Genomic DNA, 22,778 nt, shown 5'->3' on the forward strand with positions numbered 1-22,778 from the left:
CTGACCAAATTCTGATCACATGACTGTGGGAGTGGTGCAATGCTCATTAAGTGCAAGGACCACTCATAAGTTACTTTTTTTCCCAATGCTGTTGCTAACTTTGAATGCTGTTACACGGAGGACTTATCTGTAATCTAAATTGTATTCTCTAAATCTGTAATCTCCTGTTCAGGGAGCACAGAGAATTACTCAAGTAAGAATATGTGATGGAAGCAATAATGTTAGCGGGAGCTCTAAGAGTTACCCACACATCCCTTTTTCCCTTTGACCAAAATCTTACAGGGTCCATCGTGAAACAAGCTCTGTCCCAGTCCATGGAGGAACCCAATTTCTTCAGCTGATGGTAGATCCGATCCCCTTTCCTGCAATGGAGAAAGAAGGAAGTGTTGTTGTTGTTGTTAATTGCGAAGTCGTGTCCGACCCATTGTGACCCCATGGACAACATTCCTCCAGGCCTTCCTGTCCTCTACCATCTTCTGGAGTCCATTTAAGTTCACACCTACTGCTTCAGTGACTCCATCCAGCCATCTCACTCTCTGTCATCCCCTTCTTCTATTGCCCTCAATCTTTCCCTGCATTAGGCCCTTCTCCAGTGAGTCCTTCCTTCTCATTAGGTGGCCAAAGTATTTGAGTTTCAACTTCAGGATCTGGCCTTCTAAAGAGCAGTCGGGGTTGATCTCCTCTAGGACTGACCAGTTTGAACGCCTTGCAGTCCAGGGGACTCACAGGAGTCTTCTCCAGCACCATAGTTCAAAGGCCTCAATTCTTTGGCGCTCAACCTTTTGTATGGTCCAACTTTCACAGTCATACATTGCAACTGGGAAAACCATGGCCTGGACTATATGCACTTTGAAGGAAGTGTACTGACTGAGAAGTACCGCTGAAAAGGCACAAGACTGATATCATTACTTCATGAATAAGTAACTGCATGCCCGAATGCACGATACAAAATGGGAGGGGGAAAGAGGGACACCTAAGAAGCTTTTTTTTCCTCCAGTTGCCTCTCTTTGATTGTAAGCATGGGTGGCTCCTAGTGGACAACCCCATGTAGACCCTTGTTACTTCTGTGAGTGTCTTTTTCAGGTAATATGCATCTATTCTAGCAGGGACATGATGTATTGGTTGCCAACCCATGAGCTGCTGAGGGTCAGAAGACAGAGAACGGTAGTCTACCTAACAGTGCCCTCATTCTGGGAGCAGGAAGTCTCTGAGATCAGGTGGGTCTTTACCATTTGGTCCTGGGACCAAGAAACTGGTGAAGATAGTCTTCTCCATCAGACTAAGGACAGGAAGATTATTGGGACAGCAGCAGATTCTACTTTAATGCTGAGTTGTTTCTAGAGATGTTTTGAACACCATACACTGAAAGCTATTTAAGTATTGCAGGATTACCGTATATGCCGGCGTATTAGGCAACCCGGCATATAAGACGACCCCTGTCTTTGTCGCTGAGCCGCATTCCTAGAACGTCATCTTATACGCCGGAAACTACCAGTATTTCCGGCGTATAAGACGACTCGGCGTATAAGACGACCCCCGTCTTTGGCGCTGAGTTTAGCGCTTCCAGAAGTCGTCTTATACGCCGGCGTATACGATAGGTAAAATACAAATAATGGTAATACACAAATGGTTATCAAGTAGCACAGGGGCAAGCATTTCTCCAGATCCTATTTTACTTTATTTCTCATCTCCCTCCCTCCCTCCTTCCTTCCTTCCTTCCTATCTTCCCTTTCCTTCCTCCTTTTCTTTTTTTTTTTCTTTTTTTTTCTCATCAGCTATCAAACGTGTATGCTGCCCATCTTTCCAAAGATGCTTGAAAAAAAGAGATGCAGGAAAAAGACTCACTCATTTTTCCATTTCCAGACTTCCTCAATGAACGGCTCACGGCCGAGGTCATGCCGTGTTTTCCCTTGCTCCTTCCAAAGCTTTTTCTCTACCACCACCTGGGTGGCAATGCCTGCGTGGTCGCAGCCAGGATTCCACAAGGTGGTCTCCCCCCTCATTCTGTGCCTGCAAGACAAGCATAGGAGCAGGAAACTCGCTAGACCGAGGGTCTTGGACACGGCACCCTTATCGGCAGCCCCATGGAATCAAATCATAGATAGATAGATAGATAGATAGATAGATAGATAGATAGATAGATAGACAGACAGACAGACAGACAGACAGACAGACAACCTTTGTCATTTTTTTACTGTGGGCACAATGGCACACATTAAACATGAAATGTAGTTGCTTGCTCTCAAAGTGCACACATACACAACACACATTTAAACATACTATATACAACATATGTACAGACCTACACCCTTACATATAAGTAACATATAAATATTAATCACTGTCCATCATGAATACATAATGGAAGGAGGAAGCTTTAGAGTTCACAAGGTTAATACTGTATGGAACAAAACTGTGACTGAATCTGGATGTTCTGCTTCGGATACCACGGAGCCTCCTCCCAGAAGGTAAAAAGGAAAACAGATGGTGGAGAGGATGTGTGGCGTCCCAGACAATCCTGCGGGCCCTGCTCAAGCATTGCTTATATGCTACGTCCTGGATGGAAGGGAGGGAATTGCCAATGATCTATCTCTTCAGCCATCCTCACCACTCTCTGCACCATCTTCCTGTCTGAAGCAGTGGCCAAATAATGGCCAAATAATTCCAGAGAAAATAAGAGGATTTAGAAATGGATTCCCAGACTGATAAAGATTCAGGACAGCATTATGTTGAGTTGAGGCTGGAGAGTTTTTATCTTGTACCGTGCTAAAAAGAGTTGGACGTCAACGCCTTTTTTCTCTTGTACCTCACATCTTCTTTTCCCCTCTCTTTTTCCTTCCTTTAATTTCCTATTTCTATTTTTCTTTGTATTTTATATATTAAATAAATACTAATACTAATACTAATACTAATAATACAGCATTATGTACAGGTAGTCCTCAACTTACGAGCCCAACTGGGACCAACGTTTTGGTTGTAAGTCGAGATGGTTTTAAGTCGAGACATGTGACCGGACACAATTTTATGACTGTTTTTACAGTAGTTGTTAGCTAATCACATGGTTGTAAGTCCACATTCATTCTCCAAAATGGGTGTTGTTGTGTTTTTTTTGCAAACTGGTGAAAAACATTGGAAGCTGGCAAAAAAGGTCACAAACCACAGTCAAGTGACCACAGGACGCTGCCACTTGTCATAAATACGAGCCAGTTGCCAAGCGCCTGAAATGTGGTCATGTGGCTGCAGGATGGGGAATAATGCAACATTTTACGATGGCTGGAAGTGCTGTGACTGGCTGTAAAGTGCCCCATCTGAGGCTGTTGCAACTCCGACTGGTCGTTAAATGACCAGTCATAAGTTGAGGACTACCTATAAACAGCTTGCTTCAAACTTCTCCATGTTTAAGGCAAAGACCCCCCTTCCTCCCCAGATCATAAGGAATTGTTAGAATCAGAAATTCTTCATCATCAATATACATTGTATAAGATCAGGGGTCTTCAAACTTGGCAACTGTACGACGTGTGGATTTCAACTCCCAGAATTCCCCAAATCAGCATGGCTGGGTGAAGAATTCTGAGAGTTAAAAGTTCACAAGTCTTAAAGTTGCCAAGGTTGAACAAGAGTAAATAGAAAACAGTACAGCTACTATACTTCTTGTAACCCCCTCTATTCATCCTGATTAATTTCACCAAAGAGAACCCTACAAGAATTGTGCTTGAAAAAGATATATTTAGTCTGAGGAGCTCCTGAAAATCTAGTAGAAGATGGAGAAGGCCCAAGATAAACCCAGAGGACTGGCTGCGCCCAGAAAGGCAGAGAGATCTCACCATCTTGTCAGAGAGTCCTGGATGGAGTTGGTGAGGGCATGGCCAAGATGTAGCGATCCGGTAACATTGGGTGGAGGAATACACATCATGAAGATGCCTTTGGGGTTTGGCTCGGAGATGCTGTGACGCTGGGAAAGAAAAGAAAAGATCATTTAGAGGCAAGATTTGGCTTTGTAGTCATTGATTGCAAATAGAGAATTATCTTGCCAAGAGGAAGTCACCCCATGGGATCAGGGGCAGGCATTAACAGAAACACGGAAAAGGACAACAGAAAAGGACCTAGTGGTCCATCGAGTCTGCCCTTGGGAGTTTTTATTATATTTTTAAATTTTTGCTGGATGATGGGCATGCATTTATCCCACGCATGTTTACACTAGCACAGGGGTGGGCAACCATGGCTCTTTTATGACTGGTGGACTTCAACTCCCAGAATTCCTGAGCCAGCATGGCTCAGCTTGGAAACCTCTCCCTTTCCCCTCAGCATGGCTGGCTCAGGAATTCTGGGAGTTGAAGTCCATGAGTCATAAAAGAGCCAAGGTTGCCCACCCCTGCACTAGCACATTAAAAATGGGCAGAATCACAAGAGATATGTGAGAATGCTGAATACTTGCAAGATTTTACTGTCTGATGGGACATCAGGGATCTTCTAGACCAGGATTTATCAAACTGTGAGGAGAACCTCCCTTAGGAAAGTGAGACAAAGTCCAGGGGAGGTGTGAAGTACTTTTAGTTGTATATTATTATAATAATTCTGTCAGACCCAGAACCAAGAGTAACAAGTGGTGATTCTTCCAAGGCAAGTTCTTTAATGTTTTCCCACCAACGGACCAAACTTGCCAAAGACTTTACTATCTGACTACATGTACTGAATAATGTTAGGTTGCAGTAGGTGTAAGAACTGCTACGTAGTGGAAGAGAGTCTTAGTACAGTGGTGGAATCCCCCACAAACACTAGAAGTGCTAACATGAGGGCCAGATAACCAGCTGTCAGGAATAGTTTAGGAGATCCCTATAATGATCAGGACTTTAGATTAGATGGCCTCAAAAGAACCCTCTGACTCATATATTCTGTGATGCTCAGTAACAAATAGATATTTCTAATAGATCCCCATTTGGGCAATTGCTGTTGGGTGCAAAGAACCAGGGCATTACACTAAGCTTCAATTCAGAAGATTTATTACTCAAGCCTATACACAATCTGGTCAACTAAAGTTCAACACTAATTTGGCATCAGGTAAGAATTTAAGAGGGGTTGGGCTTAGACTTTTTGTGGGAATATAAGGACTCTAGGCTAATGACTTGTTTAACTCCGCCCCCCAAGCTCTGCCTGCTCTTCTCCTACAATTTCAATTGATATTTAACATAAGAATACTGCCTACATGCAAAGCATTATGTTCTGGCTGGTGCTCATGGGAAGCCCTAATGAACCTTAGCTCATCTCTGTAATAAATGTCCAAGCCATCTAGGCAAAGTAATTCATGAAGAGAGCTCAAGTTAGAGCAATTCCAGCCCATACTTACGCCATACTCGGGTTTAAAGAAACCCTGGCTCTCCCACCATGAGTACCAAGCTGCTTCGACATATTGTGGGCTGTAAGAGTCAGGCATTGGACCCGTCACATCTAGAAAGCAAAAAACGTTCTGAGCTCAAGACAGGTAAGGTGTATGCTCCCATCGTTCATTGTGAGGCACCACGAAGTATAATCCAAAACATTTGGGGAACATCAGGGTCAAAAGAAGAGAAAGGGAAAGGATCTCATGCAGAAGACAGCAAAGGATTTTGCCACAGGTTTGAAGAATGGCTGTAATCTACTACAAGCCTCATCACCCTTTTGGTCCAATAACCATGGTTATAAAGCATTCTGGATCTGAAATGTTTGAAACCAGCTAAAGGTAGTCCTTGATCTTTCATTTAGTGGCCATTTAAAGTTACAATGGCACTGAAAAATGTGACTTATGGCCATTTCTCACACTTATGACTGTTGCACCATCCTTGTGGTGATGTGATTGAAATTTGGATGCTTGGCAACTGGCTCATATTTATGATGGTGGCAGTTGTCCCTAGGTCATGTGATCCCCTTTTGCGACCTTCTGACAAGCAAAGCCAGATTCACTTAACAACCATGTTACTAACTTAACAACTGCTGCGATTCACTTAACAACTGTGGCAAGAAAGGTCGTGATATGGGGAAAAACTCACTTAACTCTCTCACTTAGCGAAAGACATTTTAGGCTCAATTGTGGTCGTAAGTCGAGGACTACCTACAATCTGACCTTCTATGACAGTGGTGGCGAACCTATGGCACAGGTGCCAGAGGCGGCACTCAGAGTCCTCTCTGTGGGCATACGTGCCGTTGTCCCAGCTTGCCTCCCCGTGACCCCCTCCTCTCCAGCAGCCCCCCTGAAGGAGAGTTGGCCTCGAGCGTGGCCCACACGGAGCAGTGCAGCCAAGGACATGGCAGCCAGGCAGCGTAGACAAAACTCTGCCCTCACGTCCCATCATGCAGTTGATGCTGCAGGGCGTGGGCAGAGGGTGTGGCCGCCATAGCGCTGCTGGGCTGCCTGGGTGATCTGTGGTGGGCCATGAAGGTGATGAGTGGTCCTGTGAGCAGGCGGGGCAGGGGATGGGGGGGCAGAGCGGGGGCGGGGCCAGTTTTTGGGCAATCGGTCTCTAAAAGGTTCGCCATCACTGTTCTATGAAGTGTTTTGAACATTCTGGAAACAGTCCAACCTTGAAATGCCTCCGATTTGAATTGAAATTAATTATTTCAAACTTATGTTTTGATTCTGGAACATTCCTGAAAGAATTGGAAAAGCAGTGGAATATATACAATAAGGATGGACCAGCTGTTCCAAGTACAAAACTGAGCGTTTAAATTTTGTCCACCTCTACAGCAGCCTCCCTGCTCTAGAAGGGCAGAAGATCAATTTGTGAAATAATCATGCAAACCTGGATTTAAACATCAGTTTTTTTCTCCCCATGTCTCATTTCTCTTTACTTTTTTTTTTTTTACACTGTCCCCTCTCAATATACGTTTTCTTTGCAGCTCTGAAATCTAAACAGGCATTGTGCAACACAATGTTGCCATGTGGAATGCTTCTCTTCACTGTTCTAGCCAGTGAATACTTTCCTAGGATATTTTATATTATTTTCACCATTTCTTTTTCCTTTGGCTTAATCCAACGGTCAGTTGATTTTCTGTGTCCAGTAAAACACTTTTCTTTTCTCTGTTGTGTGTCTGAACACCTTAAGGTTTGGCTAGATGTAGCAATGCAGACTACCATTCTGACTACAGGTAATCCTCTACTTATGACTGTAATGGAACCCGGTATTTCCATCATAAATTGCGACAGTTGTAAGTCGAGGAACCCATGTGATCAACCCAATTTCACGATTTTGTTTTAAAGTGGTCATAAAATGAATGTAATCCGTCATAAAATGAGTCCATTCATTCTTATGGCCGTTTTTTTGCTGGAAACGAGCTGAAAAGGCTGGAAACTGGCCAACCCCCCCCAGTTATAAATCATAATTACGTGATTGTGGAACTGTAAAAGTGAGATGGTTGCCAAGCAACTGACATGTGGTCATGTGACCATGAAGGGAGGGGGTGCTGCCATCGGAACTGGAACCGGGTCATTCAGGTTCCTTTTGGGGAATCCATCATAACTTGAAATGATCCATTAAGTGAACGGTCCTTAAATGAGGACTACCTATACAACACAATCAACTTTTGGAAATTGAAAGTCACATTGAAGGGAGACTATTTATAGGTCAGGAGTGAAATGCTCTCTGAGCTTGCTTGTTTTTTTGCAGACGTTTCGTTACCCAGGGGTGGGGAACCTTGGCTCTTTTATGACTTGTGGACTTCAACTCCCAGAATTCCTGAGCCAGCCATGCTGAGGGGAAAGGGAGAGGTTTCCAAGCTGAGCCATGCTGGCTCAGGAATTCTGGGAGTTGAAGTCCACGAGACATAAAAGAGCCAAGGTTGCCTACCCCTGTCCTAACTAGATCATCAGTGCTAATAAGGAGTGCAGTTTGCTGTTTGTTTATATTCAGGCAAGACACCAGAATATAAACAGAAAGCAAACTGAACTCTTTACTAACACTGATGATGTTACCTAGTTAGGGTAATGAAACATCTGCAAGAAAACAAGCAAGCTCAGAAGGTCACATTGTTACCAAGTGGAATTTGTTCAGCTCTAACTATTTTGAACATACAATTCCCAAAAAGGTTATTTGATTAGTTCAGAGTTGTTTCCCCCAAAGAGTGAAGGGCAAATTCTCCAATCCCTTATCTGCAATAACTTACCTTTTTTCTCCCCTTGTTTGGTGGGGACATCATAGGTGATGATCCCGAGATCCTTCTTGTCTTTCTTCTCAGCTTTTGGCTTCTTCTATAAAGAGTCAGGATGTTACATCACATTAAAGCATAGCAATCCGACAAGAAAACGACATGAGTCAAAAAAAAAAAAAAAAACAGATGGAAAAGAGCCTCACTTAAGCTACAATTTCTCTAACAAAATTTGATCCATGAGAATGAGAATTTATTGCAAAATAAATACCCAGACAGAGAGACCGGCAGGCAGCAATGAAAGATCAGGTGATTCCCCCCCCCCAGGGCACATTATCTTAAGAAAATTATTTATCTGATACAATATACACTTCCTTTTCTTAAAGATCATTTGGGAAAAATATTCTTCAAATTCCACATTATTATTCAGCTGCAGTATTTCTCTAGGGGTGGGAAATACAATCTGCAACCTCTAAAATCCTACTAAAATGACTTGAAACAGTTTAATATTAAATACAGGTAGTCCTTGACTTACGACCGCAATTGAGCCGAGAATTTATGTGTTAAGCGAGACATTTGTTAAGTGAGTTTTGCCCCATATTACTAACTTCCTTGCCACAATTGTTAAGTGAATCACTGCAGTTGTTAAGTTAGTAACACGGTTACTAACTTGTGGTCATAAATCAAGGACTATCTGTATTGTCCCAATCCTTGGGAAAAAAAACCAATTCCTTCATCTCTGCTGCAGAAAGTCAAAAAGCACTTCATCTATTCTCCTTCCCATATTATAATAATACACTATCCAATACTATGTCAGACAAATGGGAATGGCTATTACCATTATATGTTGCATGGACAAAGCTGGTTATCTAACTAGCACAGGGGTCTTCAAACTTGGCCCTTTTATGAGGTGTGGACTTCAACTCCCAGAATTCCTCAGCCAGCGTGGCTGAGTTTGAAGACCCCTGATCTAGCACAATCGTTCTCTACCTTGGCAGCTTAAAGATGAGTGGACTTCAATTCCCAGAATTCCCCAGCCAATTCTGGGAGTTGAAATCCACACTTCAAGCTGCCCCACACACACACACACACACACACACACACACACACACACACACACACACACACACACACGCTAAAATGGTTGAGTTACTTTTTTTGCGGGAGCAGGCCTATTTAACTCTGTTCTCCTTCTACAACGCCTACCTCTCCCTGTTGCTGCAGACTCTTTTCCTTCTTCTGAAGAAACTTGTGCATTTTTTCTTTCTTTTTGGCCTCCTTCTTCAGCTGTGACTCGCTTTTGGGAGGGGGCTCCTGTACCTGTTTCTTCTCCAGCAACTCAGCTTCAGAGGAAACTGATTGGAGGTGGAAAAATACAAACAGATGAACTTAGAGCTTTCCTCTATTCAGTCGTTCTAAGGCAGGAAACATGGCAAAAGTCCACTGTGCCTGCAAACCTGGTTGTCTTCAGAAAGGTGCTGTTGTATAGGGTTTCCTGCCTGAGCAGGGGGTTGGACTAGAAGACCTCCAAGATCCCTTCCCACTGTTATAATGTGATTCTTCACACTGTATGAAGACAGTGGGAGCTGAGTCCATGCATCATCCAAGCTTGGGTGCAACGATTTGAAAAATACAAGCCGTTCTCAGTTAGCGTACATAATTGGGATCGGCAACTCGGTCGTTAGGTAAAACGGTTGTTGTTAAGTGAAACTGCTTCACATAAGCTGGAGCCTGATTCTGACTCTGCCAACTAATGAGGATTTGAAAAGAGGCCAACCACAGGCAAGGCTTACCTTTAAAGTCCAGTTCTAGAACACCTCCTCCTGGGGCCTCTTCACACAACCTCACTGGGCCCAAGACAGCCTGGACTTCTGGTTGGTTGATACATGTCAGGAACCATCGAGTAAGGTTGATAAAATAAGTGCGAAGGGTTTGGTTGAGGACCTAGAAGAGGCATCGGAGAAAAAGAAGTTATTAATCTATATTATTTATTCCACTGATTAGTTGTAATTATCTATGGGATTCTATGCAATATAAAAGGTAGTCCGGTTGCTTAATGACTATTCAAAAGCTGAAGGGGAATATGGATTCTACAAATTTGGAATTAACAGAATCAATGAATGATGAACTGGATTTTCTCAAGAAGATTGATGGTGATTGGGGAATAGACTTAGTATATCTAACTGGAAAACTATTTGGACTAGACTTTTTTAGGAAAATGGATCGACAAAGGAAGTTTATGATTTTGGGGAATAAGACACAACTGGGAAAGTTTTCAACCAAAATCTTAAGAAGTTTTATTATTAAGAATCATATGAGGGTATTTAATCCTGGATGGATAATAATTGTGGTGATTTATGTTAGATAAAAAATCATTACAGACTTTCTAAAATACAATAATAGATTGTTAAGAGAGAGCTTTAAGGTTTAACTTTGCTGTTGGTTCACCTGTTAACTATTTTGTCTTTATAATGATAATAATAATAAAGTTGGAAGGGACCTTGGAGGTCATCTAGTCCAACCCCTGCTCAGGCAGGAAACCCTATACCATTTCAGACAAATGGCTGTCCAGTCTCTTCTTAAAAACCCCCAGTGTTGGAGCATTCATCTGGACACAGGTTGTTTCACTGATTAATTGTTCTGACTGTCAGGAAGTTTCTCCTTAGTTCTAGGTTGCTTCTTTCTTTGGTCAGTTTCCATCCATTGCTTCTTGTCTTGCCTTCAGGTGTATATATAGTAGATAGATGACAGTCTAATTGGTTACAAATAGAAGCTTATAAATTTTGGGCCTGCTTCGCAAGGAGGGGGGGGGATGACTAATACTGTTCCAATATATTTATCAGTATCCAACTAAGGGGGATAATGTATGTAATATATTATGTAGGAATCACGGTGGCACACTGGTTAGAATGCAGTATTGCAGGCAAACTCTGCTCATTGCCAGGAGTTTGATTTTCACCAGCTCAAGGTTGACTCAGCCTCCCGAGGTTGATAAAATGAGGACCCAGATGGTTGGGGGACAATATGCTGACTCTGTAAACCACTTAGAGAGGGCTGTAAAGCACTGTGAAATGATATATAAGTCTAAGTTCTATTACTGCAGTGGAGGGAAAAAAAGTATTTGATCCCCTGCTGATTTTGTACGTTTGCCCACTGACAAAGAAATGATCAGTCTATAATTTTAATGGTAGGTTTATTTTAACAGTGAGGGACAGAATAACAACAACAAAAAATCCAGAAAAATGCATTTCAAAAAAGTTATAAATTGATTTGCATTTTAATGAGTGAAGTAAGTATCTGACCCCTTCACAAAACATGCCTTAGTACTTGGTGACAAAACCCTTGTTGGCAATCACAGAGGTCAGATGTTTCTTGTAGTTGGCCAGCAGGTTTGCACACATCTCAGGAGGGACTTTGTCCCACTCCTCTTTGCAGATACTCTCCAAGTCATTAAGGTTTCGAGGTTCATGTTTGGCAATTCGAACCTTCAGCTCCCTTCACAGATTTTCTATGGGATTAAGGTCTGGAGACTGGCTAGGCCACTCCAGGACTTTAACATGCTTCTTCTTGAGCCACTCCTTTGTTGCCTTGGCCATGTGTTTTGGGTCATTGTCATGCTGGAACCATAATCCACGACCCATTTTCAATGTCCTGGCTGAGGGAAGGAGGTTCTCACCCAAGATTTGATAGTACATGGCCCAGTCCACCGTCCGTTTGATGTGGTGAAGTTGTCCTGTCCCTTTAGTAGTGTAACACTCCCAAAGCATAATGTTTCCACCTCCATGTTTGAGGGTGGGGATGGTGTTCTTGGGGTCACAGGCAACATTCCTCCTCTTCTTAACACGGTGAATTGAGTTGATGCCAAAGAGCTCAATTTTCATCTCATCTGACCACAACACTTTCACCCAGTTCTCCTCTGAATCATTCAGATGTTCATTGGCAAATTTCAGATGGACCTGTACATGTGCTTTCCTGAGCAGGGGGATCTTGCGGGTGCTGCAGGATTTCAGTCCTTCATGGCATAGTGTGTTACCAATTGTTTTCTTAGTGACTATGGTCCCAGCTGCCTTGAGATCATTGACAAGATCTTCCCATGTCGTTCTGGGCTGATTCCTCATCATTCTCATGATCATTGAAACTCCACGAGGTGAGATCTTGCATGGAGCCCCAGACCGAGGGAGATTGACAGTTATTTTGTTTCTTCCATTTGCTAATAATCGCACCAACTGTTGTCACCTTCTCACCAAGCTGCTTGGCGATAGTCTTGTAGCCCATTCCAGCTTTGTGTAGGTGTACAATCTTGTCCCTGACATCCTTGGACAGCTCTTTGGCTCGGTCATGGTGGAGAGTTTTAATCTGATTAAAATTTTATACAGGTAACAAGCTGAGATTAGGAGCATTGCCTTTTAAGAAAGTGCTCCTAATCTCCGCTTGTTACCTGTATAAAAGACACTTGGGAGCCAGAAATCTTGCTGATTGATAGGGGATCAAATACTTATTTCACTCATTAAAATGCAAATCAATTTATAACTTTTTTGAAATGCATTTTTCTGGATTTTTTTTGTTGTCATTCTGTCTCTCACTGTTAAAATAAACCTACCATTAAAATTATAGACTGATCATTTCTTTGTCAGAGGCCAAATCTACAAAATCAGCAAAGGATCAAATAGTTTTTCCTCCCACTGTATTTGTATACCTATATTCCGGCGTATAAGACGACTGGGCGTATAAGACGACCCCCAACTTTTCCAGTTAAAATATAGAGTTTGGGCTATACTCGCCGTATAAGACTACCCCTCTTTCAACGCACACCAAATAAAAATTAAAAAACATCAGATTTGATTTCAATATGGTAATTTTAATTCAAATGCTTATGACATAAAGGTACTTAGCAGAAAAACTCCATATTGTCTTGCAGCAGCGCAGTTATTATGTTCCATGGCAAAGTTTACAACTTTAAGTTTGAAACTGGCTTCATATTTCTTTCTTCTTGCTGGTGGAGCCATGATGGGGTCTTGACTATTGGACATTTGTATACTGTACTGTATGTATTGGTGCTGTACTGTATGAACTGGTACAGATACTGGTGCTGTACTGTATGTACCCAGTATACAACAACCAGCCAATCACAGCAAGTGATGAACCTTGGCTGGTTGTTGTATACAAAGCCTGCTTGGATTGGGTGGATCAGCTCTCCCTGCCTGCCCAACCCTTCCTGTCATCTTATAGGCCAGGGGTAGGCAACCTTGGCTCTTTTATGACTCATGGACTTCAACTTCCAGAATTCCTGAGCCAGCTATGCTGGCTCAGGAATTCTGGGAGTTGAAGTCCATGAGTCATAAAAGAGCCAAGGTTGCCTACTCCTGTATAGGCCCTAGGGAAAAAATGGACAAGCTAATTCCATGAGGGAGGGGGAAAGGGAGCACAGTTTCTGAGTTCTCATTGGCCACCTGTAAGTCCAAATGAGTAGCTCAGGGTGTGTGCGTGCACGTGTAGGCATGCGTGTGACTCCCTGGGTCCCTTCCATTGCTCTCCCCCCAGTAGCAAGCTTTGGCTTGGAGCAAGCAGGCTGCACGCAGGGATCTCCTCCATTCAGTCTTCCACCCTCCAAGCTGAGTGAGCAGAAAGCCTGCCTGTTTGTCAAAGGCTCTGCCTTGTCAATCGCACACACACCTTGATGAAAATTGCCCTGCCTGCAAAAGGACTTCTCAGCAGTTTTTTAAAGCAACACTACCAAGAATGAAATTGGAGACAGCCAGAATGTTTAGGGAAGAAGGAAAGGAAGCAGTTAATAAACTAAGTAAGAAAGGCATTCGCCCTTCGAAAACTTGCATTTCCATAAATGTGATAAGTTGCCCCCTTTTCAGGTAATGGGGGGGGGGGAGTAAATGCTTTCCTTTTAATTTGTTATTAAAACTCAGTGCACTACAGTACTTATAGATGGGAGCCAGATTGACCAGCCAGGATCTGTCATAAATAACATCACAAATGCACCATGCAAGTTTATTTAGGGGGGGGGAGAAACTGCTTGCATAAGCTCGGTGGAAGTCGACAGGCAAAAGGATTGTGTAGCTGTTTTCTGTTCCCACTCCATTCCTGCTTCATGAATCCGAGAGGAATTTAGCTGACACCCCTCCCCTTCCAGACCCATAAGCTCCGCCTCCCCCAAGCTACTCTCACCGGCAGTGAGAGGTAAACGCTGAAAAGCTTGCATGAAGAAGCACTGAGAAGTGCCTCGAATGGACGCAGATGCTTAGGTTTGTTTTCATTATATATAAAAAAACACCTTACAATTCTTTTCCCCCCTTCCCCATTACATGGGCCATTCCTTTCTACTTCCTTTGAATGAATTAATCAGGGGATGGCCACTACCAATCCGCAGTTCTGGAGGGGTGGGCAAGGAATTGGGATGCAAAAGGGAGGGAAGAAGAGAGGAGACGGTTTGCAATGTAGCATTATAGAATGGGGATTAAACCTCCAGGAAATCTTACCGTCACAACAGCCAGATAATGCCTATCGTACTCTCAGAGATATCTTTAGTTGATCGGCTGGTTTTAATAATAACCCTAGGACTCTTTTTGAGTGAGAGAGAGGGGGGGGAGAAGAGAAAACTTGCTGAGTAATATTTTTCCGGCGTATAAGACGACCCCCCACTTTTGCAAAGATTTTAAGTGTTTAGAAAGTCGTCTTATACTCCGGAATATACGGTATGTGGTTTTGTCCTTTTGTCTTTTTCAACACACATTGTTTTTTCTTTCCTAATCTTTTGTCTTCAATACATTCAGCCTTCATCCTGCAGTGGATAGACAAAGGCTAGAATGATGCATGTTTTGTCTATCTTTGATTTGTTTTTGTAAAACTTTTTTCCTTCTTTTTTTTTTAGTTTGTATTTTACCTTAACTTTCCGAATAAAATAAAAAATTATTCAAAGAAGAAGAAATGAAAGGATTGAGAAGAACTAGTCTAAGGAAAACACGCTGCAAGGACAGAAAGATATGGTGTTGCATAAACTAAATTTTGTTAAAAGGTGGAAAGTGAAAAAGTTGCCCACTATTGTTTAAATAACCTTGCTACAGATGTTGATTTTTCTCTCCTTCGTGGAAAGAAAAGGTCAGTTTACATAAGGGTAGAAGATGTCCTGCCAAAATACCAGAAGAACAAAGAGAGAGAGAGAGAGAGAGAGAGAGCGAGGGAGAGAGAGAGAGAGAGAGAGAGAGAGAGAGAGAGAGAGAGAGAGAGAGAGAGAGAGAGAGAGAGAGAGAGAAGAACAATGACATAGGAAAACTCACATATTTATACGGCAACAAAAGAGAACAAGCAGCGGTCACATCGGCCAAGGTCATGGTTTCCCCCACCAGGTACGTCCGAAGCTTCAGGTGACTGTCCAGCACCCCAAGGAGATGCTGCAGTTCTGCTACAGCACGATCCAGCCCCTGAGTGGGAGAGGAGAGTAAGGCGTGATCTGCAAGTGGCTCCTAAGTGATCCCCCAAAGGATTAAAAATACATTTTTCTTCCTGTTTCTATATTACTGCCTCCAAGAAACAGGAAAACATCTTCAGTTCCTTCACTCTTCCTCCCATGCACACAACTTTGTTCTAAGGTGTAATTTATTTATTTATTTATGAGACTTATATACCGCTTTAAGTGCAAGCACTCTCTAAGCGGTGTACACCAGTAAGCAATGTATATATATATATATTTACATTGCCCCCAACAATCTGGGTCCTCATTTTACCTACCCCGGAAGGATGGAAGGCTGAGTCAACCTTGAGCCGGTGAGATTTGAACCGCTGACCCGCTGAACACAGTACAGGTAGTCCTCAATGTACAACCACAAGGGAGTCCAAAATTTCATTTGTTGAGCAAGAGAGGTGTTAAGTGAGGTTTTGTCCCATTTTACAACCTTTCTTGCCACAGTTATTAAGTGAATCACTGCAGTTGTTAAGTTAGCAACACGGTTGTTAAGTGAACTTGGCTTCCCCATTGACTTTGCTTGTCAGAAGGTCGCAAAAGGTGATCACATGACCACAGCACACTGTCAAATATGAGGGCAGTTGCCAAGCACTTGAATTTTGATCACGTGACCATGGGGATGCTGCAATGGTCATAAATGTAAAAAACACAGCCATAAGTCACTTTTTTTCACTGCAGTTGTAACTTTAAACAGTCACTAAATTAACTGTTGTAAGTATGCCTTTGGTGACCTTTGAGTTCTGACGTTAAGCTTTTTTGTAGATTATGATCTAAGTTTTTTTTAAAACCACATCTGAATCAAATGCCTAGGTCAATTCGGAACAATAATGACTCTTGGGCAGGGATGGGCAATTAAATTTCCCAAGGGGCCACATGAAAAACTGGGACTTTTGTGGGGGACCACCACCCCATCACCACTTCCGCTGCTGCTGTGGGCCAGACAGCGATAGCCAAAGGGCTGGATGTGACCCACGGGCTGTAAAATGCCCAGATCTGCTCTGGGGTGTATTTGTTGAGGAAGTTAATTCCTTAGTTATACAACTATGATACTGTTCCCAGCCTTTTATTCTTGGTCAATCTTGCTAAAGAGAACTTCGAGAGAAACCTGCTTATTTTCTTCAAATACTAGACAAATGCCAAAGGGTCTAACAATATTTTTAGCAATCTGGATTTTAATTCCTTTTTCCTTTGGATCAATGTCTTGGTCCCTCTGTGAATCAAGGACTTCCTAACTCACAACAATTTAGCCTAGCCTAAAGATTTCCAGATGAATCAGGATTAAATCTCTCAGCATTTCCTATCTGCCAGACTAATAGCAATACAGGCTGAAAATGTAGATATTTATATTTTATCTCATCACATGGCAGTGGACACTTGGGAAGCAGATATTCTGTAAGTTATAGGCAGCCAAAAAAAGTATTCCCCTGGTCACATGAACACAATTTGTACACTTGACAACTGGCATGTATTTAAGTTGCCTGCAGTGTCCCAGGGTCACAGAAAGCGTTGCCACTTTCTGACAAGCAAAGTTTATAGGGAAGCCAGATTCACTTAACAACCGTGTTACTAACTTTACAGCTGTGGTGATTCACTTAGCAACTGTAGCAAGAAAGGTCATAAAGCGGGGCAAAATTTCTCTTAACAATTCTTTTGTTTAGCAATGGAAATTTTGGGCTCAGTTGTGGCTGTAAGTCAAGGACTACCCTGTAACACATTTCCTTAAAAGGCACAAGCTTTCACGCTACCGGATACCTTCTGATTTGGGCCTGTCAACCCCAGCCCAGGCACTGCATCTCAGCACCCTCACCTGTTTATTTTGCTTGGAAACTCTGAGGGAAGAGAAAGCGACAGCACAGGCGGCGGGAGCGATTTCCATGTCAGCGTAGCTGATCCACTGCCGCACCAAGGCTCTTGCTTCGGGAGTGTGCCCTCTCATAACATCTGGAGACAGCAGGTAAGAAACAGCGGCAGGCCCCGAGACATAAACCCCCGCTCTGGTTTCCAGAGCTGGGAGTTTGGGCAGAGAGAAAAAACGATTCTTGAATTCAGCATTGGGAGGAAGTTCAACCACCGTGAGCTCCTGCCGGCCATAACGGGCTGAGACCAACACACGGACGTTCTGGAAGTTGTCAGGATGGGGGCAGATGTAGAGGGTCGGCATGATGAGAGGACAGAGAGACCTGGAAATCAAGAACAAGAAGGAAGATGAAGACAAACGGCCTGCTCACATCCTGCATCTCTATAACCATGATTCAGTAATAAACTTTGAAGAATTGGAAAAGAAATGGCGTTTCTAGTCACCTTGAGGCCAGATGGGCGGCAAACAGGAAGGAAGGAAGGAAGGAAGGAAGGGAGGGAGGGAGGGAGGCAGGGAGAAAGAGAGGGGAGGGGGGAGAAAGGGAGGGAGGGAGGGGAGAGAGGAAGGACAGGGAGAGAGGGAGGAAGGAGAGGGAGGGAGGGAGGGAGAGAAAAAGAAAGAAAGAAAGAAAGAAGGGAGGGAGGGAGGGAGGGAGGGAGGGAGGAAGGAAGGAAGGAAGGAAGAAAGCTCAACTATCCTGCATTATAGAGTGGTTTGGAGTGGAGCAACCTACAACTATATTTCTCAACCAAGGCAACTTAAAGAGATGCAGACTTCAACTCCCAGAATTCCCTAGCCAGCCACATATTTGTCCCATATTTCTTCACCTTACCCTTGGAATGTCATCAGAAGGAAGACAAAAAGAAAGAAAGAAAGAAAGAAATGTTAAGAGTTAAAGTCCATCTAGCTCAGTGGTTCTCAACCTTTTTAATGCCGCGACCCCCCAACCGGTCATAAGTCGAGGACTACTCAACTGGTATAGCACCGTTTGTAGAATGGGACTTTTGGGGGGCTCAGCAGGGCAGAGACAGCCTGGACAATTCCTATTGGCTTTTGAAAGCCAATAGAATTAAACTCTATTCAAGAGAGTCTATTCTATTGGCTTTCAAAAGCCAATAGAATAAAAGGGAGTAGCACAGCTAAGGAAAAGGAGGGGGGGAAATGGCGGACTGCGTTGTTTGACGACCCCCGTGAAATGGTCGTTCGACCCCAAATGGGGTCCCGACCCACAAGTTGAGAACGACTGATCTAGCTTAAAGTTGCCAGGTTTGGGAAACCCCGATCTAAAGGGGTACCTCTCTGCTTTTGCTGGTAGATGCTTCTAATCAAAGGATGAGAAAATGGAAGAGACAATTGAAGCTCAGCTGCTCATTCATACACCTAATAGGTTCTACCAGTGACACTAAACCAGGGGTTCTCATCCTTGGCAACTTTAAGACTTGTGGACTTCAACTCCCAGAATTCCTCGGCCAGCTGAATTAACGAGATTCCTTTGAAACAAAGAGGCCTAGTTTTCCCTCTAAAACTTGCCCTGAAATATTTAAAAACTCAGAATGAAAAAATACAAAGGTAGAAACTGTATTATTTGCACTTAATGACAGGTAGTCTTCAACTTATGACCACACGGGTACCAGAATTTCTGTGGCTAAGCAGGGCAATTGTTAAGTGAGCCGCACCTGATTTTACAACCTCTTTTGCCACGGTTGTTAAATGAATCACTGCAGCTGTTAGGCGAATCCAGTTTTTCCTATTAACTTCGCTTTTCAAAAGCTGGCTGGGAAGGTCGTAAATGGTGATCAGATGACCCCGGGACACTGCAGCCATCGTAAATATATTCCGGTTGCCAAATTTTGGTCACGTGACCATGGGAAGATTGTAAGTGCAATGACCAGTTGGTTGGAGCTTCAAATGGTCGCTAAATGAATGGTTATATTTAAATTTAAACTTGAGTAAATTAAATGTAGCATTTATTTTTATCCAGCTCAATTTTGGAAGTACACCATGCGATTTAAAGGCCAAATACAATCCTTGGCCCAAAAAAAAAAAAAAATGGGGAGGGGGTAAATTAAATAAAAACAAACAGTACTGCAAATCTGTCATATATATAATTTTCACCTCACGCAGCACCTAGCCATCTATCTACTCCACCCATATTATTCATTAATAGATTAACAGCCCAGCCCCTTAAAAAAAAGAACCAATTTTCTTTCAGTTTGCAATAGTTTCCTTACACAAATATCTGAGAATTATTTTGCTCAAGGCAGAAAACAGAACAAATGTTTTTTTACAAGATAGTAAATCAAATGCCACCCTCAAACTAACCTGTTAGTTAGTTAGAATCCTAAACACAGGATTCACTTGCTATATAATGGAGCAACGACAGCTAAAGAATTTCCTAGTTTTAGAATGTGCTTGACTCATTTTGACCCTTGCTAATTCTATCAGTTCATTTAGATGATGTAATCTACTGCAAACTTTCAATGTTTCATCAGCTTCTTTTTTGATGATTACAGCTATCAATGATCCAGATCAGGTCAGATATTTCTGATTTATTTCCTTCCATACAGACACATACATTCAAAGCCATGTATAATTTATTTGGCTTTAATTAATGTAAACCTCCCTCACAACCTCTTGCCAGTTGTTCATTGGATTCATATCTCATTTCTTTTTTTATATATAGAAGCTCAAGGTTGCATACATAACATATCTCATCCAAAGCACCCTATTCTCCAAAGCACCAAAAGGCAAGACAAGAAACAATGGATGGAAACTAATCAAGGAGAGAAGCAACCTGGAATTAAGGAGAAACGTCCTAACAGCGAGAAGATTTAATCAGTGGAACGGCCTGCTGTCAGAAATTGTGGATGCTCCATCACTGGAGGCCTTTAAAAAGAGACTGGACAGCCTCCTGTATGGAATGGTATAGGGTCCCTTGCTTGAGCAGGGAGATGGACTAGAAGACCTTCAAGGTCCTTCCAACTCTGTTATTGTTATTCTATCTTTTTTTTTTTTTGGCAGCGTCAACCCTGTGGGGTATAGTTGGCCTGAGAGAGAAAGATGGCTCAGAGGACAGCTAATAAATCGGTCTTGGATTATGCAATGCTTACATATATTGCCACTTCTTTTAAAGTACTGTACCACAATATCTGCTATTATTCCATCAGATTTACAACAATGACATCTTAAAAGTCTATATATTGGAAATGCCTTACTTTCTTTCAGTGCTTTTTTTGTAAAAAAAAAAAAAAAAAGGTGCCAGAACTCACACATGTCGTACAACCCGCCTTGCCTACCCTACAAGGTTCCATCCAAAAAAGGTGCTGGAACTCCGTTCTGGGCGTTCTATGAGAAAAAAAAGCCCTGCTTTCTTTCCTTATAAAGAAACCCAATAGCGTATATCAGTGTTTTTCAGACTTGACAACTTGAGATGTGTGGATAGCATTCTGGCTGGGGAATTCTGGGAGCTGAATCTTAAAATTGCCAAGTTTGAAAAAGTATTGGTGTCAATAAAACTAGTGTATATGCAAGGGCATTAAATTCTGGGCAACGTTCAACTAGTCTTTTTTAAAGTTGCCTCTAGGTGAGATGAGGCATATGAGCTTACTAAAGAAATAAATAAATTCACCTCCCAGTAGGAAAGCCCCCAAATCCAGCTGATTTGGATACCAAGAACAGGAGTTCTATGGGGAGGGAATCACAGAAGCAATTTGAAGAAATCTGGAACTTTTGGGGTGCAACTAAGGGTAGGGAATGGGATGCCCCAAATCTAAGATGGAAGGGGGGAGATCTTCAACAAGCAGCAGATCATATATTGGCATACTTTAAATTCTTCAAGCTGAACCCTAAACGAAAAGGAGACATTCAGAAATGCTCCTCTTGCTCCCCAATAAATCATCTTGGTGCGCTCCCAGTTTGAAGACCGCTGTTTTTAGGGGACTGGAAAAGCTACATCCCATAACCACAAAAGCTTTCTGGAAAAGGAAAGGATTTAAGGGGGTTTAGATGCTGACCCGCGACTCCAGTGCCCCGCCCTACCTGCCACTCCAGCCGGCTGTACCCGCTGCCGCTGCCTTTCCCCACGTGCTACTTTCACATTCCCGAAGGACCCCCTCCGACAGGCGTCCGCGGTAGAGCCTGCTCCGAACCGATAAATCCGTAGAGATAGCCTAGTACACAGTAAGCCCAAGCCAAACAATCAAATAAAAGTATATTCATTAAAGATAATTTTGGAAAGTCTAACTTCTCTAAATATCTGCTAACCTTTGATTTAAAAAAATCGAGGCTATTGGCAAATAAGATTTTAAGAAGTAAAAAAGATTCGCAAGAGCAATAAAAGATTTCAAGATTTGGATCGTGGCAAGTACTAAAGATATTTTAAAAATGCGGATTTTTTTTTAAATGCTTATGTACATTCTACCCAAATAATGGCAACTGTGTGAATGCACCGGCAGGATCACAACCAGAGTTATTCAGGCAGTTTGTTAATTCTGTTTCCAACTACATGACAGATACTTGCCAAAGACGGCAAACAGGAGGATGTTTGGGGGTTAAAGTTCTTCCAAAGCAAATGTAATTTATGCAGGAATCTGATAGATCTATGAATGAGTCAGGATTATACCCCACATTTAACACAATGTGTTAAAATATCCTGCTTATTTCTTTCATCCTTACCCACCCATCACATTTTAAATGACATCCTCCCAGTTGCATCTAAGGATAAAGTTACCACCAACTTGTTTCTGCGCCTGCACCACAGCAGTGAGCTACGTTTAACACAGGCACTTGATTAGCCAATCCTCAAAAGGGTCTTCTTTCCTAAGTCGATCAACCCTGTCGGATGATCATAGAGCGCATCAAAAGCAGCTTTGACGTTGATAGAACGTCTCACATTTAACTTCCGGTAAATAGGGAAACTTCCGGCGAGCTTATGTGGGTATGGCTTTCTTTCGCGCGAGCTCCATTCAGATTTAAGTTAAAGTATGGAGTTGTGATTGCAATGGACAACTCTCCAGTTGTGGGTCCGTACATTAGGTACCAATCTAAGGCATTGCACAACTGCCTGCAGCTGAGCTTTGGCGAGCGAGTTGAGCCTGAGTTGATAGCTATGACCGAGGACATTCCCTGCAAAGGAAACAGCCGAGTTCCCCCTCGTGGTGGGAAAAAAGTATTGCACCTCTTGGGTCGAGGATGCTGGCAAGCCACGTTGATCTGCAGGTGCAACTCCCATCATCCTGAAGCTGATGGTGTCAAGGACTACAACTACTATCATTCGCGGAGCTAGTGCTCCACAGTTATGTTGTGTTTCATTCTCAGCTGAAACTTCCAGAC

General features: G+C 42.7%; 1 protein-coding gene across 2 annotated transcripts in view; it reads right to left on the reverse strand.

Moving 5' to 3' along the window:
- Nucleotides 1-21,633, reverse strand: part of VARS1 (valyl-tRNA synthetase 1) — a 55,660-nt gene extending 34,027 nt beyond the window's left edge. Inside the window, exons 1-10 of one of the 2 annotated variants that reach the window (XM_039357138.1) lie at nt 21,486-21,633; nt 17,397-17,769; nt 15,405-15,548; nt 9,909-10,059; nt 9,322-9,470; nt 8,134-8,218; nt 5,345-5,445; nt 3,825-3,952; nt 1,846-2,010; nt 281-362 (exon numbers count right to left, since the gene is read on the reverse strand). In XM_039357138.1, the coding sequence (XP_039213072.1) occupies nt 281-362; nt 1,846-2,010; nt 3,825-3,952; nt 5,345-5,445; nt 8,134-8,218; nt 9,322-9,470; nt 9,909-10,059; nt 15,405-15,548; nt 17,397-17,750 (1,359 nt within the window). In that variant the 5' untranslated portion in view covers nt 17,751-17,769; nt 21,486-21,633. Of the gene's footprint in view, nt 1-280; nt 363-1,845; nt 2,011-3,824; nt 3,953-5,344; nt 5,446-8,133; nt 8,219-9,321; nt 9,471-9,908; nt 10,060-15,404; nt 15,549-17,396; nt 17,770-19,123; nt 19,356-21,485 lie in introns of those variants that run through there. The other variant, XM_039357139.1, reaches the window with a different exon arrangement.
- Nucleotides 21,634-22,778: the final 1,145 nt, after the last annotated feature.

Source organism: Crotalus tigris, unplaced genomic scaffold (genome assembly GCF_016545835.1).
Source record: "Crotalus tigris isolate CLP2741 ecotype Arizona unplaced genomic scaffold, ASM1654583v1 scf7180000018867.1602434, whole genome shotgun sequence".
Classification (NCBI taxonomy): Eukaryota; Metazoa; Chordata; class Lepidosauria; order Squamata; family Viperidae; genus Crotalus; species Crotalus tigris.